This window comes from Octopus sinensis, linkage group LG23 (genome assembly GCF_006345805.1).
Source record: "Octopus sinensis linkage group LG23, ASM634580v1, whole genome shotgun sequence".
NCBI classification, from domain to species: domain Eukaryota; kingdom Metazoa; phylum Mollusca; class Cephalopoda; order Octopoda; family Octopodidae; genus Octopus; species Octopus sinensis.
Window position 1 is genome coordinate 25,316,341 of NC_043019.1, and position 27,500 is coordinate 25,343,840.

The window sequence follows — 27,500 nt, forward strand, 5'->3', positions numbered from 1 at the left end:
ATCCAAATTCTCACCACTCAGTAAATTCTGCTTAAAATATCCCCAAAAGCACAGCAGGCCCAAGTATTGTTTTTTGTTCAAACTGACCATATCCAGCCTCTCACACCTACCTTACAATGTCATTCTGAAAATGAACAATTACATCATTGAAATCTTGAAGCTTCAGTATAATGCATGATAAGTTCAAAACCCCGTGAATAAATAAGCATTATATTTGACAGAGGGGCATGGCTCAGTGGTTAAAGTGTTGGCTTCACGATCATGAAGTAATGAGTTCGATTCCCAGAATGGGCTGTGTTGCGTTCTTGAGCAAGATACTTTATTTCATGTTGCTTCAGTTCACTCAGTTATAGAAATGAGTTGCGACATCACTGGTGCCAAGCTGTATCGGTCCTTTTGCTTTTCTCTTGGATAACATCAGTGGAGTGGAGAGAGGAGGCTGATATGCATGGGCGACTGCTGGTCTTCCATAAACAATCTTGCCTAGACTTGTACTTTGGAGGGGAACTTTTTGGGTGCAACTCCATGGTCATTCATGACCGAAGGGGGTCTTTACCCACCGCCCTTTACTCCATTTACATTTGACAGAGTAATCAAAATGCTAAAGTGTTAAGATTCCTACATGACCAGAAATATATATTTTCTTATATTTTTCTGTAGCAATGATGAGGTCTTTTGTGAATATATTTGTGGAAACTTTCAAATATTTGCCCTGGAATGACTTGCTTTAATGCATTTCAAATTACAATTAATTAAACTATTAACGAAGAACACCAAGTCTCCAGATCATATTCAGGTTATTCTGTTCTACTTCCAGCCAAGACAACAATGCTTCACTTATTTAAGTTTTTCTTAATTGCAAAAGAAAGCACACCTACTTTATTGTTGCTGGCCAGGAGGGAGGGCTGATCTAGATAGAGATGGCTGGGAAGGAGGTCTGAACCAGTTATAAAAGTACTTCAGCTATAAATATTATAATCTTTGTGAGTTCAAGCACAGGAGTTTAACACAGTCGAGTTGACGCTAAAATGTGATGAAGTGGAAAGAGATTTATGGTTAATTGTTTATTATTCTGGTTTATTATTTAATCCTGGCCATGAAATCTGTTGAATGTCTTCTCTGTCTGATTGTTATTGGGAGTCTTGTGTTAATAAAAATAAACAAAGTTATAGACAAGACTCAGTCAGTAAGTGAGTCATGCTGGTGTATTTTAATTTCGTTTTTATCTTTTGCTTTGCATCAGTCTTTAGATTGTGGCCATGCTGGGGCACCATCTTAAAGAGTTTTTGATTCCATTCCTTTTTTTTTTTCTTTTTCTTCTGAAGCCTGGTACTTATTCTAATGGTCTCTTTTGCCGAACTGCTAAATTATGGGAATGGAAACAAACCAACACCGCTTGTCAAACAATGTTCGGGGAGAGAGAGTCACACACACACCACACACACACCCACACTCACACCCACACACGCACACACACACTCACACGCACACACACACACACACACACACACACACACACACACACACACACACACACACCACACACACACACACACACACACACACACACACACGCACATACATACACACACACACACGATGGTCTTGTTTCAGTTTTTGTCTTTCAAATCCACTCACATGGCTTTGGTCAGCCCGAGGCTATAGTAGGAGACATTAGCTCAAGGTGCCATGCCAAGGGACTGAACCCAGAACCATGTGCTTGAGAAGCAAACTTCTTACCACACAGCCATTGTATTGCTGGTGGTGGTGGCGGTGAAGAAGAAGAAGAAGAAGAAGAAGAAATACTGGAGAATTAATTGTTTATGGCCAAAGTTCTGACAAAAGCCAAAATTGAGAGCAGGACATTGAGGGAAATTTTGTGGTTCTTTGAACTTAAACAACAAAAGAAGAAAGAAAAAAAAAACGAAATTTTTCAAAGAATAATTCACTACACCGATATTGTGTTGTTGAAGACTGGGTCTTTAGATCCACTTGTTTTACATTCCTGGCTTTGATTCTCTCTCAAAGCGTTGTGTGGCCAATAGAGGAGATTTTATTGTTCTACCAGAACAGATAAAAGCTATTATATGTGTGAGAAGTGTGAGACCTAGTAAAAAATTACATTTGTTCTCTCTTGAATTCCAGACAATTTACAGGCGTGAGTTGGTGTGAATTTTTGTTCATTCTGTTGGTTATGGTTATCATTCCCATTTCCAAAACAGACGATGTTTTTATTGATCTCGAGAGGGACAAGGAAAGAAAGTGTCGGATGAGGTTTGAACTCAAATTTAATGATTCAAACTGGAGCCATGTGTTTAAAAATTGCTTTCACTGTTTGTCCGCCCCCCTCCTCTCTCTCTCTCTCCCTCTTTCTCTCTCTCTCTCCCTCTTTCTTTCTCTCTCTCCCTCTTTCTCTCTCTCTCTCCCTCTTTCTTTCTCTCTCTTTCTCTCTCTCTCTGTCTCGCACACACACTAAATTATTGAATAAAAGTAGTCTCCCTTAGTAGCTTAGCCTACTAAGGGAACAAGAGTTACTTCCCTTCAGTTAATCTCTGTCTTGCCTGAAGGGAAGCTAAAAATGTTTTGCGAATTTAGCTCTTCACATGATTCCATTATTTTATTTTATTTTATTTTATTTTATTTTATTTTATTCTATTTCCTTTCTATTTTCAGTCTCCATCAGGATTATCTTTCTCCTCCAAGAACACACGTGTAAGTTGAAGGCATCTTGCCATCTTTGTCATATTATATATATACTTATACTATCTCAATGCATCTATTTCCTTTGGCGCTGTGAAACCACCTGCGTAGTACAAAGGTGCGCGCGCGTGTGTGTGTGAGGTTTATATCTTTACCTTTTATTCTTTGACTTATTTCAGTCCTTGGACTGCAATCATGCCGGGGCACTGTCGTCAGGAGTTTCAATTGAACAAATCAACCAGAGTACTTTTTTTTTTTCCCCTTTAGCTTGGTCCTTATCCTATCGGTCCCTTACACCAAACTGCTAAGTTGCTGGGATGTAAGTAAACAAGCCAATATGCGTTGTCAAGCGGTGTGAGTGACAAACACAAAGACACACACTGGTATATGTGTGTGTATCTCTTATTATAAAAGGCAGATTTTATCTGCCTCCCTTTGGGAGTTATACAAATCTACAATATAAGATTTCTTCAATTACAATTTACCTTGCATTTTTACGAGTACAATGCATCGCGTCATGCCAGGTCCAGTTTTTAAAATTTAAACTCCAGTTAAGCAAAATTTACAGAAAACTCACATTCTGGTGTGTGTGTCAAATGCTTTTCTTAGTCTGGTTTACAGCACACGCAAACGCACACACACAGTGGGCAACGAATAAAATGAAAGTAATTGACTTACTGTAGTGAGTGATTCTTTCACTCTGCCTCCCACTTCCTCTTTCCACACAGACACGCAAATATATAAATAAAATTGTAAGCTAACGTGAGTGGGTGTGTGTGGGTGTGCGCGTGTGTGTGTGTGAGGGTGCATGTGTGTGTGTGTGTGTGTGCGTGTGCGTGAGTGTGTGACAGGAAAGTTTTTTTACGACGAATATAACACCTATATCCAAGTAGCAGAAAGATAAGACAGTAAGGTGTGATTTGAGGGAGATTTGGCTGCTATTTCTACCATGTCTAGCTGCCATGTAGGGGTCTCCCTCATAGGCTCATACATACATATATACATAGATAAGACAGTAAGGTGTGATTTGGGGGAAATTTGGCTGCTATTTCTACCAGGTCTAGCTGCCATGTAGGGGTCTCCCTCATAGGCTCATACATACATATATACATAGATAAGACAGTAAGGTGTGATTTGGGGGAAATTTGGCTGCTATTTCTACCAGGTCTAGCTGCCATGTAGGGGTCTCCCTCATAGGCTCATACATACATATATACATAGATAAGACAGTAAGGTGTGATTGGGGGAAATTTGGCTGCTATTTCTACCAGGTCTAGCTACCATGTAGAGGTCCCCCTCATTGGCTCATATATATATACATACATAAGACAGTAAGGTGTGATTTGAGGGAGATTTGGCTGCTGTTTCTACCAGGTCTGTTAGGCCTTCTCATGTAAACTCAAGCTTTCTCATGCCTTCAACATATGACCAAAGCAGAGAATGTATTCTTTTATTCTTCTGCTTTTTCCAGCCATTGGTCTGTGGCCATGCTGGGGCAATGCCTTGAAGAATTGTAGTTTAATGAATCAACTCCAGTTTTATTTTTGTAAGCATTGTACTTATTCTATCTGTTTCCTTTGTCAAACCACTAGGTGACAGGGATGTAAACAAACCAACATTCGTTGTCAAGCAGTGGTGGAGGACAATCACAAGCACAGACACGCACACAAACACACATACATGCATACACATATACACACATACATACATACATACATATATATATATGTGTGTATATATATATTGCAGCTTGGAAGGTGTTTGTAAGCCATTTAAGAAACACACAAAAACCGTTACATTCACTTCAACATTTAAATTTAATTTGCCAAAATATTTTCGTCGCTTTCAGACCGCGACCTGTTCACTGACAAAAATATCGTGCTAACAGGTCGCGGTCTCAAAGCGACGAAAATATTTTGACAAATTAAATTTAAATGTTGAAGTGAATCTAACGGTTTTTGTGTGTTTCTTAAATGGCTTATAAACACCTTCAACGCTGCAACTGTTTTCGTTCCAGCACACGATCTCAGATCAAGTCACTTGCTATGCAAGTACATCTCTGTAACTATATATATATTTATATATATATATATATATGTATATTGGTAAAAACAGTAAGATAACAAAAGAAAGAAAGAGACCTCAATATTATGTAAATAGAGGAAATCTTTATATATAAAAGTGAGGTTGTGTGTCTGTCTCCTACGATTTAGATTCCTAACTACTCCCACATTTTGCGGTGCAGTTTAACCAAAACCGGGTATCTTATAGTCGTGATTCATATCGAGACCGTCTGGGTATTAGCGCGCGTCTACGATGAGTCTACGATTTAAAAAAAAAAATTACCATCAATTTTTCCCATTTTTAATCCATTTTTGACATATATAAGGGAAGTAACTCTCTAAAATTTATTATTAAATCTCAGAACGTAAAAAGCTACAGTAACACCCCTCCCCCTTTGTGGTTAGCCATATTGAGATGGCTATTATACTTTACATCTCTAAAAATGCTTATATAATTATTTCCCTTACAAACCCGAGCAACGCTGGGCGATACTGCTAGTACATATATATATCTATAAATATATAAACGGCAAAATGTCTGTGTGTGTGTCCTTTATACAAATCCGCAATTTTTCAGTTAGACGGCTCGCACTTTCTATGATCATTCAAAACTGTCCAAGGGTGGTCGTGCACATCTTTACATTTCCCCAGTCACCCCGTTAAGCCATTAAAAATTCAATAGAAATGACTTTTTTGTGAATTTTCTATCCAAAACCGAATCAAAATGCCCGAAACTTGATATGCCAATTGAATGCCAGCTAGCTGTATGTGATTGGTCGGAGATTTGGACAGTACTCGCGTGTATGTGTGCGCACACGCAGCTGTATATGCATGCACTAGCACTATGACCTGGCAACACCGGGTCATAGTGCTAGTATATATATATGTATATATACATATATATATATATATATATATATTATATATATATATATATATATATATATATAAATAGCAATATTAAATCTCTGAGCAAGAAGTAGCGTACAGAATCGTGAAGTATATATATAGATATGGCTGGACAATGGGGTTACTCAGGGTTTCACGAGCATAAAGCGCTTAACTTTACAGCATTTCTTCAGAAACTCGGCCTATGGCCTCACTCAGTGTGCCCATGGGCCTAGGGTCTATATATTCTACTACTCTGTAACTTAGAGTGTGCTTCTTTTTCGGATTTATGATTCAATGAAGGTATCCATTCATCCGTCGGTCGGTCTTTTTTCAGTTTCTGTATACCAAATCCACTCATAGGGTTTACGATCATAAGTCAGATACCCTAAACACTGAGCCAGGCCCCTTCACAGTCCCACATAAATCCACACGAACCACATCGACATTATGCAGTGTTTTTTTTTTTGTATGCGTTTATTGTTTTAGGGTGTAAGAAGCAGTTATGAAATGGAAGTGTGTGTGTTATGTGTATGTGCTTGCTTACATAATTCCACTCTATTCTAATTGTGCGTATATGTAGGAGATAAATGTGTTTAAGGGGTTAATGTGTGTGCGTGTAAATATTTTATTAAACCTCTGATTTTATTCCTAGAATTGTAAAGCTGACCTTAAAGGTGCAGATTTGAAGGGAGGTAACCCTGTCAAAAACTCTGAATTATTCCCCTTCCCATATGAGGAAACTAGAACCAGCAGAATTCTAAGATGGCAGAATATATATATCTTTGTGAAAATAAGTAAAACCTGTGTTGTGACCATTCAACCTGGTTTTTGAAATATTAAATATCTTACTGTTTATTACATAACTAATGGTAAAACTGACAGTTATCTTAATATTTCAATCTGTTGAATAACACGCATACATACACACACAGTGTTCTACACACACACACACACATATATATATATATATATATAGTCAAAAATTGTGAAGCATGACTGTCAACACTACTACATGAACCCGAAGATTGCAGAATTCAATGCATGAAAGTACTAGTTCAATAAGAATGAATATTTAACATTCTACTATTTCATTTTATTTTATTCAATTATAATATATTATCTTATAATATGATATATCATTATAAGATTGTAAATAAAACGTGAAAATCAGACAAGGTTGGAATTCTTTTTATTAATATATATATATAGATATATATATATAAATAATAATAGGGTAATAAGAAATTACTATTACCAGTGGCCTAGCACAAAAACGAATTAGTTATTAGACTATATATTATTCACATAGAAATACAATAAGAGGCTTCCAAATAGGAAAGCCTTGTTTTTGGTTTTGAGTTTTCTACTGCTCTTTCTAGCACAAGGCTTTCCTATTTGGAAGCCTCTTATTGTGTATATATATATATATATATATATATACTTATATATATATATACACTGGATCCTCAATTTAATAAACTATAAATAGGACGGTCTACCCCTTATTACCAAAATGTCTGTTTAATTAAACATATATAATTTAGATTTTATGTTAAAGACAATAAGTTTTTTGACAATCCTTCGGTACTGATAGATGATGTCATTCACTCACACAACATTTCCCTTGTGACATAGATGAAGAGGCTAGGCTGAAAAAGAGAGTGAATGATGATGTCTCCTCAATATGAAAGAATCAGTAGGCTCTTTTTTTTCTTTTTTTTTTTGTTAAAGTAGAAGAAAACTTTAATAGAGTATTCACTCATGCAAAACATATAATTGTGTTAGCTTGTAATAAAGAGTAAATTTTTACTTAACTTTCTGACAGAATCTTTGAAGAGTTGTTTGTCCTGACCACAGAGATAACGCATCATTGTTATCATTTTCTTTTAACGTCCATCTTTTCCATGCTGGCATGGGTTGGAACACTATAACAGTCTTTGTTGATGATCTGAAGGTAAAATCGTCAGTTTCTGACTCTTTTTAAATATGCCCCAAAGAGAGGCCCTGGGGTTGTCTATTTCTTGTGGTTTACTTGTGATGTCTTGTGAAGGCGCATGGCTCAGTGGTTAGAGTGTTGAGCTTACGATCATGAGGTTGTGAGTTCGAATCCTGGACTGGGCTGCGTGTTGTGTTCTTGAACAAGACACTTTATTTCACGTTGCTCCAGTTCACTCAGCTGTAGAAATGAGTTGCGATGTCACAGGTGCCAAGCTGTATCGGCCTTTGCCTTTCCCTTCGATAACATTGGTGGTGTGGAGAAGGGACAACGCCAGTATGCATGGGTGACTGCTCGTCTTCCACAAACAACTTTGCCTGGACTTGTGCCTAGGAGGGTAACTGTCTAGGTGCAGTCCCATGGTCAGTCATGACCGAAGAGTGTCTTAGCATACTTGTGATGTATACTTAGCATACCTGTGATCTATAAGCCATTGGTTGTGAAAGAGAAGCAGATATCAGTGAAGTTAGTCTGCAGAATGCATCCAACTTGTTTGCTTTTCTGACACTTTTTGTTAAGTGATAACTTAACAAAAGAATTTATGTATAAACTTTTGAGAGAATGTGAAATAATTCTTTTTGGGGACTAGATTTCAAGGCTGTGAATAATAGTGTGTAGATATTGAGTTAACACCCCCCCCCCTTCGGATAGGAAAAGTCAAAAGTTGCTTGTGTGTGTCACAAGCCAATACCAATTGTACACATGACAGGTGTTCTACCATTAGACCAAAGCAATCCTTCAGATCCCTTTGTGTGTTTTAGAAACTTAATTCTTACCAGTGAGAAATTGTAATTTGCCAATGGCATAAGTATTTATAAACTTTCATGGGAATATGAGATGATTCTTTTTCGGAACAGTGGATCTCCAAGCACATCTCATAAAGCTATAAATAATAGTATGTAAATATTGGGTTGTAAAACCCTTTTGGATAACAAAAAATGTGGGACTCAAACACACATTTGCTGTGGAAAATGTTAATAAAAACAAACATTGTGTGAGTCTTGAAGTGACATCCACCACAGAGTGGATAGCCTGAAGATCTTCCTATGGAGTGAATCTTTCTGTGGACTCGAAACAGAAGGACAAGTCTATTCGTTGCTAACTAAAACACAGGCAATACTGAAATCATGTGTGTTCCATCTACATAATTACATGTAACCTTAACACACACACACACACACCACACACACACACACACTCACTGTGGCCTATACAAATTACATATGCACATTTACTTGTGTGTGTACAAATTGTTACATACACACACACGCATGCTCTCTCTTTCTCTCTCTCTCTCTCTCTAACTTTCTCTCAATCTTTCTTTCTCTCTTTCTTACTCACATAGTCTTTCTCTCTCACACACACACACACACACACACACACACACACACTGTCTCTCATACACACACTTTGTCTCTCCCTCACACACAATCTTACCCTCTCTCTCTTTTCTCACACTCACACACACACACACTCTTTCTCTCTCTCTCCCTCCCTCTCTGTCCCCCCCACTTTCTACAACTCTCACACAATCAAAACTTTATCAACTGACTCCAACCCAACCTTTACTTTTCATTAAAGTTAACCTTCACAAGTCTCCTCCACCCACCCCTCACACACACACACACCTGTCTATTCATCCTCTCATTGTGAGGCAAAGAGGAGGGGGAGGAGGAGACGGCGGACACCTATGCGGTCACTCAACATGCTAGATATAGCAGTCAAATCACCTTTAAACCACAATATAAATCTTAAAAACAGTGAAGGAAAAACTGAATGATTTGTTGTTAGAAAACCTTAAACATACCTGAAGGGCACAGATGGAATGTCGTTGATCACGGCGCTGCTCACTCTCCAATGACCTGTGGTTAAACAACATCAACAACAATCTGAAATTCTCTTTTCTTTCAGCACAAAGTACCATAACTCTCTCATACTGTTTTCTGCCACCCCCTTTCGTTCCCCCACCTCCCACCACTCATAAATTGCATACACACACACACACACACACATATACATATGCACAGCCTTCCATTCATCTATCATTACCCTATTTGCCAGAAACTCCAGTAATATTTCTTTTTTTTATTTTTGTTTTTGCTCTTTTATTTGTTTGGTGTTTTGTTTTAAAATCTCGTCTTTTATTTCATGTTGTCTCCTCCACCTCTCCCCCATGTCTCCTTCCCATAATTCCCTACCAAAAAAACCTCTCTCTCCTTCCCCACCAAAAGGTTTCATCTCTCTCTCGCTTACTCTCTCTCTCTCTCTTACTCTCTCTCCATTCTGTTGATTATTAATTTCATTAAGTTATTCTTTTATTTATCCATTCTGCTTTTAATTATTAATTATTCATTCTGTTAAAAACCATTATTCATCAAATCAGGGCTTCTTTTAAATTAAGAGTTTACTCTGTATGTTCATGAGTGTGCATGCATGCATGTGTGTATATAAGCCTCTATATGTGTGTGTGTGTACATATATATATATATATATATATATATATACTTTTTAAAGCTGAAACAGATTCACTGATTGTTACTCAGAATTTCATGTCACTGTTCACCAAATAGGAACTGTCATGTGAAACTGAGCAACACTTTCTGATGATTCTTTTCAGCTTCAATAAAATATTTCCCTGCCTTTGCTATACAGCTACTAATTTTTCCTCTTTGTCTTACACCAAAGTGCTTACTTGTATGTATACACCCCCACACATCCGTCTGTCTGTCTATTTATCTGACTGTCGATAAGGCGGCGAGCTGGCAGAAACGTTAGCACGCCGGGCGAAATGCGTAGCCATATTTCGTCTGCCGTTACGTTCTGAGTTCAAATTCCGCTGAGGTTGACTTTGCCTTTCATCCTTTCGGGGTCAATAAATTAAGTACCAGTTACACACTGGGGTCGATGTAAACCACTTAATCCGTTTGTCTGTCCTTGTTTGTCCCCTCTGTGTTTAGCCCCTTGTGGGCAGTAAAGAAATGTATTTATCTGACTGTCTGTCTATCTGTCTGTCTATTTATCTGTCTGTCTATGTGTCTGCCCGTCTATCTGTTTGTCTATCTGTTTGTCTATCTGTTTGTCTGTCTGTCTTTGAGTTAAGTAGAAGTATTATATAAGTGAAATTTTGAATAACACAGTTGAAAACCATGTGGTGTATTATTTTTTAGGAGCAAAACTTATTTTAAACACTTACTTACTTGTACTTATAATGGCTTTCACTCAGGGCGAGTTGAGCCGACGTCTTCTCTGGTTCTGATGGTATCATGAACCATGGCGGCCCACGCTCGATGGTCCTGTGCGAGGTCACTAGTGATAGCGAGCCATTTGCGGTTCCATCTGCGCAGACCGACCACCTGCAGGCCTGAGAGTTTGGAGAGGTCCTCCTTTATCGTCCTTGCCCAGGTCTTCAGCTGCCCGCCCTTGCGTTTGCGTCAGTTGGGAAATGGAGATGGGAAGAGGACATCACGAATCAGCTCGCCCTCTGGACACTGGGCTGCATGACCGAACCACCTTAAGCGCCGTTGTAGACGCATCGAAGGTAGGGGCCGGAGATTCAGGCGATGACGAAGACTGGCCAGTCTTATTTTAAACAACGAATCATTGATCCACAAAATGATATTTCAGTGAAAAAACAGAAAAACCCTTGACAAGATTCTTGTGAATCGTAGTATTTTAAAGAGACTCACTCAACAATCTCAGCTCGATGTTCAGGTTGCAGATAATCCATTCGTACATAAAGCTTCATCAATGGTTCATTTTAGTTTGTCCACATTACTCTGAAAGGAGCATAGGTGTTCTGGTTTCTCTGGCGAATATATACTCCACCCTGAATAGGACACTAGTCCTTTGCAGGATTACTCATTTTGACCAACTGAAAGACGTGAAATGAAGTGTTTTGCTATAGAACACAATGCATTGCCCAGTCCATGAATTGAAACCACAATCATAATCACTAAGCCTAACCATTAAGCCATGCCCCTGGTTCTCTTCCATTGGACCAAAATCTTGCTTAAACAAGTGGGTCACTCTTAGTGAGGAATACCGTTACGGATATTTGAATCCTCTCGTCATTAGATGAAGTTACATTGAAATTTCATCTGTCTTGTGTAGTAATGTTTGTTGTAATATTTGTTTTATCCTCTCCTTTCTCAAATGTTTGGCAAAAGCGTGAATTTTAAATCCTCATGAAATATTAGAAACTTGTATAGATACACTGGCACCCACCCATCCACCCAAGAAAAACACACACATGGACAGACTGTCACAGTTCTGGTAACAGAAACACAGCTTAGTAATACTTTACTAAAAATCCTCCACAACTACACCCAGGATGGTTTATTTTATTCAGCAACACAACTTCTGTACAATCTCCGTCTGGACTGTGGATGATACTACTCTGCATCACACACCTCTCAACGTCTCTTGCTTCCCAAACGGCAGCTGCTCTTTTTGTTTTTTTGCCAAGAGAATCTTTACCAAATTCCTAGAATCTTTGTTTCTTTCATCTCTCAATCATGATGTTTCTTAGAGCAGTATATCCATGGAAAAAAGTTTCCATGTTCACCACTTTCTTCACATATATTTCTTCACACAGGAATGGCTGTGTGGTAAGTAGCTTGCTTACCAACCACACGGTTCCGGGTTCAGTCCCACTGCGTGGCACCTTGGGAAAGTGTCTTCTACTATAGCCTCAGGCCGACCAAAGCCTTGTGAGTGGATTTGGTTGATGGAAACTGAAAGAAACCTGTCGTGTATATATATAATATATATATATATATGTATGTATGTATGTATGTATGTATGTGTGTGTGTGTTTGTTTGTGTCTGTGCTTGTCCTCCCAACATCGCTTGACAACCGATGCTGGTATGTTTATGTCCCCGTTACTTAGCGGTTCGGCAAAAGAGACAGATAGAATAAGTACTAGGCTTATGAAGAATAAGTTCTAGGGTCGATTTGCTCGACTAAAAGGCGGTGCTCCAGCATTGCCACAGTCAAATGACTGAAACAAGTAAAAGAGTAGAAGAGAGTAAAGAGTATATAATTCTACCCTACACATATTAAGTAAATCTCTTTAAAAATTGCCCCTTTTCCCTCTGTAAAGCTCAACCATCACTCTGTACCCCCGCCCCCCGTTACTCTGTCAGTTACAACACTGAAGATTCCATTTGATCCAGTCATTGGAACAGCCTCCTTATGAAATTAACATTGAAGTGGCTGAGTACCCCACAAATGCCATCACCCTTAACATGGTTCTCAGGGAGATTCAGCATGACAGAGAGTGTGACAAAGCTGGCTCTTTCGTATTACAGGTACGACTTGTTTTTGCCAGCTGAGTGAACTGGAGCAATGTGAAGTAAAGAGTCTTGCTCAAGGACCCAATGTGTGGCCCGGAATCGAACTCTTGATCTCATGATTGCAAGCGAGTTATCCCTAACCACTAAGCCACACGCCTTCACACACACACACACACACACACGAAAATGTGAAAATTCGTAGTCTCACACGCACACACCTTGCTCCATGGTTTTGTGTGATGTCTTGTTAGATTGCTAATTTGCAGAATTTGTTGACAGAATTCTCTCTGAGTCACATTCTGTCAGCACTGGGGTGTTTCACAAAGGTCCCTTACTGCTCCACACTCACTATACCCTTGCATTCTATATGCCGTCACATTTAATAATCCCTACCCCATTACAGATCACGCCACCCTTCATCGCTCTCATGTGTTCCACATTTAAATATCATCCACATGAGACCTGAGCACTTCATGTTCGGTTTGCCCTGTCTCCATGAACTAACATCTCAACTGGGACCATGTAGGTACATACATAGATATGTATATATATATATATATATGTATGCATGTGTGTGTGTATGTATGTGTGTGTGTGTGTGTGTGTGTGTATATTCTTTTATTCTTTTACTTGTTTCAGTCATTTGACTGCAGCCATGCTGGAGCACAGCCTTTAGTCGAACAAACTGACCCCAAGACTTATTATTTGTAGGCCTAGTACTTATTCTATCGGTCTCTTTTTGCTGAACCACTAAGTTACAGGGACATAAACACACCAGCATCGGTTGTCAAGCGATGTTGCGGGGACACACACACATATGATAGGTTTCTTTCAATTTCTGTCTACCAAATCCACTCACAAGGCTTTGGTTGGCCCGAGGCTATAGTAGAAGACATTTGCCCAAGTTACCACACAGTGGGACTGAACCCGGAACCATGTGGTTGGTAAACAAGCTTACCACACAATCACTCCTGCGCCTATCATCATCATCATCATCGTTTAACGTCCGTTTTCCATGCTGGCAAGGGTTGGACGGTTCGACCGGGGATCTGGGAAGCCAGAAGGCTGCACCAGGCTCCAGTCTTATCTGGCAATGTTTCTACAGCTGGATGCCCTTCCTAGTGCCGACCACTCCGTGAGTGTAGTGGGTGCTTTTTACGTGCCACCTGCACAGGTGCCAGGCGAGGCTGGCAACGGCCACAGTCGGATTGGTGTATTTTACGTGCCACCGGCACGGAGGCCAGTCGAGGCGGCGCTGGCATTGGCCATGAGTCGGATAGTGCTTTTTACGTACCACCAGACCAGGGATCCTGGCTGGTTCAATTCGATTTCGATTTTGCTTGCCCCATATATATATATATATATATATATATATATATATATATATTATATAGTGAGAGAGAGAGCAGCACAAGCATGGCTATGTGGTTAGGAAGCCATACCACTTCGTGGTACCTTGGGCTATAGCCTCAGGCTGATCAAAGCCTTGTGAATGAATTTAGTTGGTAAAAGTTCTACTGCATGTATATATGTGTGAAAGTGCTTGTGTTTCCTTTCATAGAATGGAGGGGAATACACACACATATGCATCTGTGGATACATATATACAAATACATACATATGTACATACATGTATGTGTGTCTAGTAATGTAAGGGTTGTAAAGTATATTAAAACATTTTTATTTAGAGCAAACCTTTATCTGATACAGAAACCAATGTATCAGCTAGAATAGATATATATATATATGCTTACTACACACAAACACACACACACATATATATATATATATATATGCAAACCAGTTGAGATACAAGTAAAACCCACAGGCAGACAAATATTAAGTTATGATGTAACTCTGTTTGAAATATTTTCTCTTTATCAGAGATGCAATCAGATGTTGAAGAATTCTGGAGCAGAGATGTGTATAGATGATGGCAGACTTAGCTGGTTTTCAAAATACATTAGAAATAAAGAAATAAAGAAAAACAAATAATAAATAAGTAGATAAAAAAGTTTAAATGGAGAGACTGCCAAATGTGATTGTTAGCAAGGTCAATATCACTATGAAAACAAGGACTGTTGCTACATGTGTGTATGTGTGTATACACACACACACATGCAGATGTATGTGTGTGTAATATACTGTTCCGTTATTGGTGAGATCAACAAAAAGTACTCCATTTATAGAGAAAGAGATAAATATCATTTAATATACACAGGATTTAAATTTAGACGTGAGCTACGATAAGTTTCATGTTTCTCATGATACACCAGTTGGATGAGCTTATATAACCTGGTGTGTACTATTGTGAAACCTTTCAGGCTCAAAATACAATATAGCTGTTCTCTGAAAAAAAGGGAGAAAGAATGAACGAGAGATAAAAGTTGTATCCTTTTGGTTCTTTAGAATAAGAATTAGCAATGGTTGGTGTGGTTAATTTGACAAGGAAGCATTAGAAGAGGAACTTATCCAAATGCTTGCATTAAGTGAAAATTTCAGGTCTAAAATTTAGTAAATTGGTGATCTTAGATTTAAAGAGGATATAGGTTTTTTTTTTGCTATATGAAGCCTGCATCTTCTTGATCCATTAATGTATGGTAGGGATCATTCTACAGTGCTCCACTAATTTTGTGGTTTTCTTCTCGCCTATGTTGCCTATGTGTCAGAAAGAAGACTGGTAGTTGGCATATCTTTTTGTTTATATTTACTTTCACATACATGAATATACTTCTAACAAAGATGTACAGGTGTCAATTCATTATGGCTGTTTCAAGTGACTCCTTTTATTGATTAATGGAAACATTAACATCATTTGAAAGTATCTTTGTATAAAATCTGTGTCTGAACTACCAAATGCAGATCTTTTCATTCAGCTGGGTTGTGTCATCTGCTGCACACACAGCAGGAATATCAGGTGCAAACACTCCTGTACAGAGTTTTGATATGCTATATCAAATGTTGTCTTAAGGCATAAGGTATACACTTGCATTCACACACACTCACCTCTATATTATCCCTCCACCTGTCCATTTGTCTCAGTACAAGAGTATATATAATATATGCTGGTACAGCACCTCCCTTAGTGTAAGACTGTATAAGGGATAGTAAGTCGTCCCTTCTGTCTGTAGACTCGGATGGCACCATGGGCAAGTGCTAACAACCTCCTTAGTCTCCTATGCCAGGGACATGGTGAGGACACTGGCGGCAGGATGTTGGATAATGTCCTACTGGCAGAGGATTCCTAAACCAATTGCTTGAAAGTTATTGCAACCAACTGGAAGTTCTCTCTCCCATCAGACAACAGTTGGGCCTCTACGAACAAGTGAGCTGCTACTGCGGGTCAATTTCATCATTGACCTTCTTTATTGCACTCTTGTATAACACTTGGTACTTGGTAAGGGAGGCCCAGAGAGACAGTCTGGTGGGGAGACGGTGCCATCTGCCCTACTCACTGTCCAAAGGCGTTTTGTTCATACAATTCTGTATAGAAAAGTCAATGTCAGTGCAGTGGACAGCCGACAGTGTATCGATGACAGGCTTCTTACAGTTCTTGTCTACCAAATTCCTTCACAAGGCATTGGGCAGGCTTATCATATAGAGCACTGATGCTGCATTGTAGGATTGAACATGCAACCATGTGGCTGCAAAGTGAATTTCTGAACCATGTTGGCATACCTGTATCTCTGGATGTGACTCTTTGTGTGTGTGTGTGTGTGTGTGTGAGTGTGTGTGATCATAGGCACAGGAGTGGCTATGTGGTGAGTGGTTTGCTTACCAACCACATGGTTCTGTGTTCAGTCCCACTGCGTGGCACCTTGGGCAAATGTCTTCTACTATAGTCTCGGGCTGACCAGGGCCTTCTGAGTGGATTTGGTAGATGGAAACTGAAAGAAGCCCGTCGTATATATGTATATATATATATATATATGTGTGTGTTTGTGTGTCTGTGTTTGTCCGCTTAACATCGCTTGACAACCGATGCTGGTGTGTTTACGTCCCCGTAACGTAGCGGTTCGGCAAAAGAGACCAATAGCTTACAAAGACTAGGCTTACAAAGAATAACTCCTGGGGTCAATTTGCTTGACTAAAGGCGGTGCTCCAGCATGGTCACAGTCAAAAGACTGAAACAAATAAAAGAGTAAAAGAGAATACTGATCTTCTAAATCCCTTATGGGTTGTCGAGTTAGACCCCTGGTCAGTCTCGATCAGAACTTTGACTAAATGACTTCCTGCAGTGACACGTTGCCCCGTTTTTAAATCATATATCAACTTCTACATTATCTAACGGATGTTTCCAGTTTTTCAAGACAGTAAAAGATCTGAGGGTGATTAGGCTACTGTTTCTAGCAAGTAGAGATCAGATCTATGGTTTTCTAATTATCTGTCATCCTTAAGCATTCTTTCTCTGGCACATTGGATTATTTTGTATAGTCCACTAATTGTTACTCTTCTAGCCTTCCATAAAAGCAGAAAGCAAAGTGCAATTTCGGAACTGGGTTTAGTTAATAGAAATCTTTATTTTATCAATTAAAGTATTTCATAGAATAAAGAGCAGAAGATTGCCATTTGGTGATGATGTGGTAACGAATGAATGAATGGAGGCGAATTGGAAGATGAGGATGATGATGATGATGATTGTGGTGGTGGCGACGAAGGGTTACTGTTTCACTCTTTCCCAGCTGTTTCTTTACAACTGGGTTGTCCTTTCTCTCTTTTGCTTCTTTCATCTCCCCTTCTCTCTCTCTCTCTCTCTCTCTCTCTCATATCTTCATCCAATACTCCTCTAACTCTCTTTTTTCATCTCATCACACAATTTCCCCTCCCCCTCTCTCTCAGAATCTCTTTTTTTCCTCTCGATCTCTTCCTTCTCCCACCTCGTTTCCCCTCTCTCTCTCTCTCGTCACCTTCCCCCATCTTTCTCTCGGCACCTCTCCTTCTCTCTCGCTCTCGTCACCTCCCTCTCTCCTTCTCTCTAAAATCTCCGTTCTCCTACCACCACCTCTTTCTTCTTTTCTTCTTCCCCATCATTTCCTTTCTCTCATCACCTCTCACTATCTTCCTTGTCCCCCCTCCCCACCCCACCCACCCCACCCAACACTCATTACTCCAAACTTTCTAAACATCTCTCTCCACCCTTTCTATCAATTTCCCCCTCCTCTTCTCTCCCTCCATCTCTCTACCCTTATCGCAATCTTTCTCCCTCACCATCACCACCACCACCATCACCCTATTATATATATTTACACTTTTTTCTCCCCTCCCTCACACCCCCAACCATATTTCACATGTGACTTAGTGCCAATATGTTTACACACCAACACACACGTTATTATTATTCAATGCGCCAAGCACATCCTCAGATTCAGTGTTCCTTTTATTTAAAACTTTATTAACCAATATTAACTTCAGCACCACTGACGCGACCACCACATCGTCTCCTTGTCCCTTTGGTCTCTCCAGCTCCCGCCCCCCCCCCTCTCTCTCTCTCAGTTATTTTATATTCCAGACAAAAACTCTACGAACGGTCAGCACATGACTTTCGTTCAAGTTTTCTTCAGCTACACCACCACCACTACCACCATCACCACTTTCAGTAATTTAAGTGACCAACAAATTATAAATAAGAACTGACCCCAACACACACACATATATATATATATATATATATATATATATATATATACACACACATACATACATACATACACGCACATATACTCACGCCTATATTAACAAAAATAAACACACTAGAAACGTTAGCACGAGGTATATATAAAACAGAATCTCCTTCACACATACACGTATATATACACAAGTTCTTTCTCTCTCTCACACACACACACACGTTCATATATATACACACATCTTTCTCCCTTAGTATCTACGCTGACGTTTGTTCTGTCAATTTAAGACGAACATCAACAACAACTTGACAAATATTTGCGGGTGTCTCAATGGGGTTATTTTGTTTGTGAGTGTGTGTGTGTATGTGTATTTTGTTGTGTGCAGGTACGTGTGTATGTGTGTGTGTGTGAGTGAATACGTGACAGTGTGTGCAGGTGTGATAGTGGTAGCAATGTGTGTGTGACTACGTGTATGTTACTGTGTGCGCGCGCGTGTGTGTGTGTGTGTGTAAGTGCGTGTGACTGTGTATCTATGTATGCGAGTGTGTGCGATGCTGCTTCTTGACAGACCAGCTCCAAGACTTCCAGAAAAGAAGGCCTTACCGAACCACTCCATCGACAAACTGCTGTAAGTACTTTTATAATGACAATAATAATGATTGCTGCTATTTACAATTCAAATCTTTAATACACACACACACACGTGCATATATGTATAATAAACATTTTGTGGGCGAACATCTTTTTTACAATGTGCTTTGACGAATCATCCACTGTATTTAGTTCCCAAACTCGATCACTCCCAAGTCTCAGGTGTATATAATATCTATGTGTATATATACATCTATAAATGTAAGCATGCACTGTATTTTTCCTTTGTCGTATATACATGCCGATTTTGTACTTTATATATATATATAATATATATATATATATATATATATATATATATACATACACACACTTATTCCTTTTCTTTGTGAGCGGACGTGTGTTTGTGTGCCTTAAATTGAAGATATACACGGAAGTTTTCTATAATGTGTCTATATAAATATTATATATATATATATATATCATTGCTGTGTGTATTTGTATAACTATGATTCTATGCAAGTGTTTTCCCAATTTTTTTTTTGTGTGCGCTTTAGAGTTTCCCCTTCCATTTCAGAGGGTTATTCTAATTAATTAACTAATTAATTTTTTTTCCATGCGACATTCGGCCCATCACTCGTTGTCTATTTAGACAGCTGTGTATGAGGGTGTATATAATATGTGCGCATATATATATATATATATATATATATATATATATATATATATATACATACATACATAAACACTCACATTGTTTCATCCGTTGTAGTCCCACAACAGCTCCCACCAACCTACTTCCTTTAATAATTCTAAGATTTCTCGTAGTCTACCTTCTTTTTCTTCTTCTAATTTCTCTCTCTCTCCTCCTCTCTCTCCTCCTGTCTCTCCTTCCTCCCCTCCTCGTCTGTTTTCATGTTTCTTCTCCCCCCTCCTCCTCGTCCACACCATTTCTTCTTCTTCTTCTAAGTAGGGAAACTTCTTCAAAATTGTCGCCGGTCTTTTCAAGTACTTCCTTTGATTGCTTCCTCTCAACTCCTTGTGTATATATTTGTGTGTATATATATGCATACATACACACACACATACACACACACACGTCCTGTGTCGGAACCATTGTGATGCTATAACAGTCACCGTATCACAAAGATAGGTGTTTATACATACTCACGCGCACGCTCCGTGTGAGTTTATTTCTCAGGTATATATATATATATATTCAAAAGAGATGAACGCATACATCTTCTATAGTATTGTCTTGTGTTCCGTTATATTTCCATCCACATCAAAGATGTATTATCAGAATTGTCGTAATACTTGACTCCTACTTTACTCTATGAAGCCCGGAGAGAATGGAAACAGTGTATGTGAACTAATTAGCTTAATCACTTGGCCCTTTCGCTGCAGTTCATGACCTCATCGACGACACGCGACTTCATCGACTCGGTTGTCGAGAAGACAAAGGCGCTTCATCAATAAGTTTGTAAACTGCGGCGAAAAGACACTGGTGAAGTGATTGATCAATCAAATAATTGATTAGTTAAATTAAGGAGGTAATAATAATAATAATAATCCTTTCTACTATAGGTACAAGACCTGAAATTCAGGGGAGCGGGGTAGTCGATTACATCGACCCTAGTGCTCAAATGGTACTTAACACTTATTTCGTCGGCCCCGAAAGGATGAAAGGCAAAGTCGACCTTGGCAGAATTTGAACTCAGAACGTAGCGACGGATGAAATACCGCTAAACATTTTGCCCGGCGTGCTAGCGATTCTGCCAGCTCGCCGCCTTAATAATAATAATAATAATAATAATAAATATAATGATTTCAAATTTTTTGCACAAGGCCAGCAATTTCGAGAGAGAGGTAAATCGATTACGTTGCCCCCCCCCGTGCTGAAATGGTACTTATTTTATCGATTCTGAAAGGAGGAAGGGCAAAGTGCAAGCGTGGTTACGTGCCTATGAAGCTTGGGTTCAGTCCCACTGTGTGACACTTTAGGAAAGTGTCTTCTACTATAGCCTTGGGCAAGCCTAAGCCTTATTAGAAGATCTGGTAGATGGAAACTGAAAGAAGCCTGTTGTGTAAATATGTGTGTGCGAGAGGGATAGAAAGAGAGAGGATATGTATAATTTATGCAGGTTTGGTTTTTGACACAATACACACACACACACACACCTGGCACCAAATAATAAAACTGTAGACTTAAAGATAAAATAATCTAAAGTGGAAAACTTGGCACAATATTGTTTAGGGGGAAGTGAAGATTTGGTGATAACACATGCTAACTTGCAGCTATTCACACACACACGCATGGCAAGCTTCTTTCAGTTTCCTATTTCTTTACTACCCACAAGGGGCTAAACACAGAGAGGACAAACAAGGACAGACAAACGGATTAAGTCGATTATATCGACCCCAGTGCGTAACTGGTACTTAATTTATCGACCCCGAAAGGATGAAAGGCAAAGTTGACCTCGGCAGAATTTGAACCCAGAACGTAATGGCAGATGAAATACGGCTACGCATTTTGCCCGGCGTGCTAACGTTTCTGCCAGCTCGCCGCCTTTCCGTTTCCATCTACCAAATCCATTCACAAGGCTTTGGTCAGTCTGAGGCTAAAGCAGAAGACACTTGCCCAAGATGCCACTTAGTGGGACTGAACCCAGAACCATGTGGTTGGGAAGAATGCATACACACAGAGCTACATATTGTCTTGTTTATTTGAAATTCATTGTAAAATTTTGGCCCCTTCTGAATCTTATGAAAATAAAATGATGAGTGACTGAATATATTTAAAATAAATTCTTTCTCATCATTTCGAAACACCTGGAACCTGTCAGCTTCATAACTCTGCCCTCCCCACTTCATAGGTTAGTTAAACTGTTGCTTTGAAATTAAGTTTAAATCAAGCATAGCTTCCTCTCGCCCTCCTTAACCCTGTCTCCTTGTGCATATTCCTCTCCAATCCTCACCTCAAACATTTCTCAAGATTCTTCCTACACAGAACTGAAATCGTTTTTAATCTGCCACCCAGGTAACACGACGACAACGACCACCACCACCCCACATACGTTTAAACAACCATCAAAGACATTGATCTCAACTGTCTGGGAAGGCTTGCAACATTCGTGGAGGCCTTCCCCACCTCTGCTAAATATCTTTTATCAAAGAAATAACGCATAATTTTAAGAAGAATGTGCCGTTAAATTGGCACCGTTTTTTGTTTCTAATAATTAATTATTTTTCCTGCATAATAATTGTTTAAACATTTTTAGTCCTCAGACATACTCCACCCTGGCGGTTGCTTGTTTATTAGTTTAATAAGTGTGGCTGTGTGGTGGAGAAGCTTGCTCTGCAACTGTGCGCTTGTGGGTTCAGTCCCATCGCATGGCACCTTGGACAAATGTCTGCTATTACAGCCCTGGACTGACCAAACACTTGTTAGTGGATTTGGGAGACAGAAACTATGTAAGCCTATGATGTGTGTGTGTGTGTCTTGACAACTGGTGTTGGTTTATTTACATCCCCCATAACCTAGCAGTTAAGCAAAGAAAGAGACTGATAGAGTAAGTACCAGACTGCAAAAATAAGGACTGGGGTGGGGTTTTACTCAACTAAGCCCTTCAAGGTAATGCTCCAGCATGGCCTCAGTCCAATGACTGAAACATGTGTAAGATAAAAGTAAATGATAAGAAGGTGGTGAACTGGCAGAGTTGGTAAAGCATTATTTGGTTTGACGCTCAACACTGAGTTCAAATCCTGCTATCGTCAACATTGCCTTTTATTCTTTCAGGGGTCAATAAAAAGAAGGTAGCAGCTGAGGATGGTAGAATGGTAGAACTCTGAGAGGTTTGGGCAAGATGTCTTGTGCAATCTGTTCTGGTTGTTTTACATTCTGATCATAATGTCTGTGATGATACTGGTGCCATGCTGTAGCAATTCCAAGTTGGCAAACTTATCCTTTGTATGAACATCAATGGCTTAACCCTCTCGCATTCAAACTGGCCATATCCGGCCCAAGCATTCAACATGTTTTATGTTGAACTTAGCCAGATCCGAACCTCTCACACCTACCCTACAAAGTTATTCTAAACATGATCACATCGTCAAAATCTCGAAATTACAAAGTAAAACATGATTAACTCAAATTGATGCGAATAAATAAGCATTACATTTGACAGAATAATCTGAATGCTAAGGGGTTCAATTGGCCAGATCCAGCCATAATATTTTACTTGCTTCATGTTCAGATGGGCCAGATCCAACCTTTCACAGCTACCCTACAATGTCATTCGAAAAGTAAACAATCACATCATTGGAATCTTGAAGCTGCAAGATAATACATGATTGATCTTAAAAGAATGTGAATAAGCATTACATTTGACAGAATAATTTGCATGTTCAAGGGTTAAAGAGTGGTGCCTATTTAGTAAAGATAGATACGTTTATGGACATGATTCGATTTGAAAACAACAACAATCCTAATCTTCGCTAAAGGCCTGTAATTTTGAAGGGAAGGGTAAATGTCTATCACATCAACCACACTGCTTAATTTGTACTTATTTTATTGATCCCTAAAAGGATGGGAAGCAAAGTTGACCCCAGTGGTGTTTGAACTCAAAGAACTGCAAGAAATGTCACAGAGCATTTTGTCCATCAAGCCATTCATTCTGTCAGCTTGCTGTTTTAATAATAATAATAATAATAATAATAATAATAATTGTCTTGGTATAAAAGATGGGTTAACAGCAAATATTCTGCTCAATACCACAGATTTGCTTGTCAGTTGTTTGACCTTAACCAGTTGAGCATGTCCCTTAGTGGCTGATGATATGTGCATCTCTGCTCACGAGCAGAAGTAGTGGGGGAGTATCATAGCCATGTGTTGAGAGGCATTCTTTGGGGTTTGAATAATTCACCTCTGGAAACATGGGTGTTTCGTTCAACATCCTTAAACAACCCTTACTCAGGGACCTTTTGAGCAGGATGGGTTACTCGACCAGAAGAAAATTCTAACTGGGTCCCACGTACAAGGTCATGTGCTGTTTATCATGTTGCGCACATATGGTTGTCATGCATGTGCCTGGTTTACCCTTATCAGATGGGTAGTCATGATGGATATACTGGGCTTCGTATATTTTACCCCAGTGTCACTTTGATGGCATGCACTCTCACTCAATAATAATGATAATAATAATAATAATAACTCTTTCTACTGTAGGCACAAGGCCTGAAGTTTTGGTCGAGGGGACCATGTGCAACTGGTGCTTAATTTATTGACCCCGAAAGGAAGAAAAGCAAAGTTGACCTTGGCAGAATCTGAAAGAATGATATTAATAATGGTTTCTAATTTTGGCACAAAACCAGCGAGTTTGAGCAGATGAGAAGTTGGTACCATTAACTCTGGTAGATGACATAAATGGTGTAGGTGACTTTTAAGTGTGCTCTGTCAGTCCTGTGCATCTTGTTAGTGTTTCATAGGTGAAAACATCAATAGATTATGTAAAGCCTTTTCAAGGCATTTGTCAGTGTGTGGACCAAAGCTCTACATTTCAGTAATTGCATGAAGGCTGCTTTTGTTCTTTGTTTGTCCAACTCTTAAAACCACTTAACATGTTTGTCCATAAAACTCACCCATATTGTTCTTGTTAAAACAGTTGGTACACTGAATAAGGAAGGCTTTTCTTTTTTAGCACCACTCTGTTATAATAATGATAGTAATAATTTATTATTATTATTATTATCATCATCAAGGTGGTGAACTGGCAGAATCATTAGCATGCTTTTGTAAAATGCTTAGCAGCACTTCATCTAGCCATGCATTCTGAGTTCAAATTTCACCGAGGTTGACTTTGCTGTTCATCCTTTTGGGGTTGATAATGTACCAGTGAAACATTGGGGTCAATGTAATCGACTAATCCCCTCACCCCAAATTTCAGGCCTTGTGCCTATAGTAGAGAGGATTATTATTATTATTATTATTATTATTATTATCGTTATTATTATTATTGTTATTATTATTATCGTTATTATTATTATTATCATTATTATTATTATTATTATTATTATTATTATTATCATCATCATTATTATTATTATCATTGTTATCATTATTATTATTATTATTGTTATTATTATTATTATTGTTATCATTATTGTTATCATTATTATTATTGTTATTATTATTATTATCATTATCATTATTATTATTATTATTATTTGCTGGATAAGTAAAAGACTTTCAGCTAGAAATTGAAACCAGTTCATAGAGTTGATTCTCAGAGTTCTTGCTAGTAATAATCATAATGATGATGATGATGTTTCTTGTTTTTCTTTTGTTTTGATTTTCCCAAGAATGTCCTAGAATGCGCTGTGAGTCAGGGAAGTAGGAAGTTTCCCTCTCCCAAGGGCATTAAGCATATATTATGTGAACCATTCCATCTGAAAAATTAGAACAGGGTCACAAGAATTCCATTTATCAAGAATTTACTGCCCCCTCCCCCCTCTCCACCCCCAATTCCATCACCTTTGTTCAGTAACAAGATTTGTTGTTGTTGTTGTTTATTTATTTATTTTTAAAAAACTTTGTGAGAATTGGAACAAATTGTTGTTTAGCCCCGGGTCAGTCCTGATAGAACAGACCTTCGATCAAAGACATTCCAGGCATGACCATCTTCGTCAATTCCCACCCTTATTAATGATAATAGAAACGACAAGCTGTTTTGTATAAACACGACCATCATCTACTTTGTTGTTTAGCCCTGGGTCAGTCCTGATTGAGCAAATCTATGCTCTGTTTTCTTTTTTAATGAAGCATGTATTTCGGACTACAATAACCATTGTGTCCTTTATTATTTGTGAGAATATGGTCTGATTTTGAAGCAGATTTAGCTGTTATTTCTAACAGGTTGCCTTACTGTATTGTGGTTCCCTTGTTAGCTCCTGTCTGTTTGGCTGAGTCTACCTGAGTCATACTAAAATTTGGTCAAATAGCAAGAATTTGATACTGTTAGGAGACTTTATTCTGGCAACATCTATTGGAGTGGCCTCCCTTTGTTTTCTTCTTGCACTTTGATGAAGCACCCATTAATTATGCAGTGCTACCACTACATACACCAGTAGAAATTCTTTGATTATTGGTTTGCTTGATCAGTATTGATCTAGGGTTAAGCAATAACAATCTGTTACTAATTAATTAACGAAATTAACTGATAAGGCTGTCACATGACTTTAGACATTATTGATTTCTGACATAGTCACAATTTTGGGGGTGGAGTGGGGTGTGTAATTGATCGTATTGATTCCAGTATTTGATTGGTTCATCAGCCCAAGGTGGATGAAAAATCAACCTCAGCAGGATTTGAACTCGGGATATAAAGCACCCTACTGATTTTACTAATCTACTGCTGTCTTTGTTATACTTCCTCAAATTGATGTTCTCTCCTAATCACTCATCAAGAGATTATCCACATTAACAGGATTTGTCCGCAAGGGCCTAAGTTTAATTAGTTTGAACAATTAGTTATCTCTTTTAGTGTGTGTTATTTGGGGACATATCTGACCCTTATTCTCTGCTTCTTGACAGTGACAATATTCCAGTTCCCTAAATCATCGAATACCAGAAGTGAAATGGTGTCTTTTCATTTTGCTGCTTTTATTTTACCCACAAGGCAGACTCAGTTGTATCTTGGGAAGGTCATTATACCAATTATAAACACACACACACACTGGTTCTATTTCACTTCTTTATTTTCATTAGTCATTTTAACATTTAAGCAATTAACTAAACCTTAAGCAGATCTAGAGTAGAGAGGGCATGACATTGATAAGGTTGTAAGCGGTGATAAAATATCTTTGTTAAACATAGCTGATTAATTGATTGACCAAATAATTAAACAAACAATCAATGAATTCAATGTTAATGAATTGACTAGTAATAATAGTTGTTCTTTCTACTATAGACATGAAATTTGAGGGAAGGGGGCTAGATGATTACACTGACCCATCAGTACTCAGTTGATAATTTGGTTATGGACCCTGGAAGAATGAAAGTCGACCTCAGCAGAATTTGAACTTAAAATGTAAAGCTAGAAGAAATGCCACTAAGTATTTTGTGCTGTGTACTAATGATTCTGCCATGTTGCCACCTTAAAATTCACCAATAATGATGAAGTGAAATAGAATCTGTGTGTGTGTATATCTTTATTATTAGCAAAATGACCCTCCCAAGATAGAGCAAAAGCTGATTCAACTCTTGAGTTCACATCAAGAATCATGTAAACCAAATACAAAAGATTAATATAGGATGTAGCTAAACTAGAGTTTAAACTC

The 27,500-nt window shown here is 38.6% G+C and overlaps 1 protein-coding gene across 11 annotated transcripts in view; it reads left to right on the forward strand.

Annotated features, from left to right (window-relative positions):
- Positions 1–27,500, forward strand: part of LOC115223415 (neurabin-1) — a 320,060-nt gene that overhangs the window by 148,751 nt on the left and 143,809 nt on the right. For 10 of the 11 annotated variants that reach the window (XM_036512632.1, XM_036512635.1, XM_036512634.1 and 7 more), the window contains exon 4: positions 2,674–2,712. In XM_036512632.1, the coding sequence (XP_036368525.1) occupies positions 2,674–2,712 (39 nt within the window). Of the gene's footprint in view, positions 1–2,673; positions 2,713–19,023; positions 19,201–27,500 lie in introns of those variants that run through there. The other variant, XM_036512642.1, reaches the window with a different exon arrangement.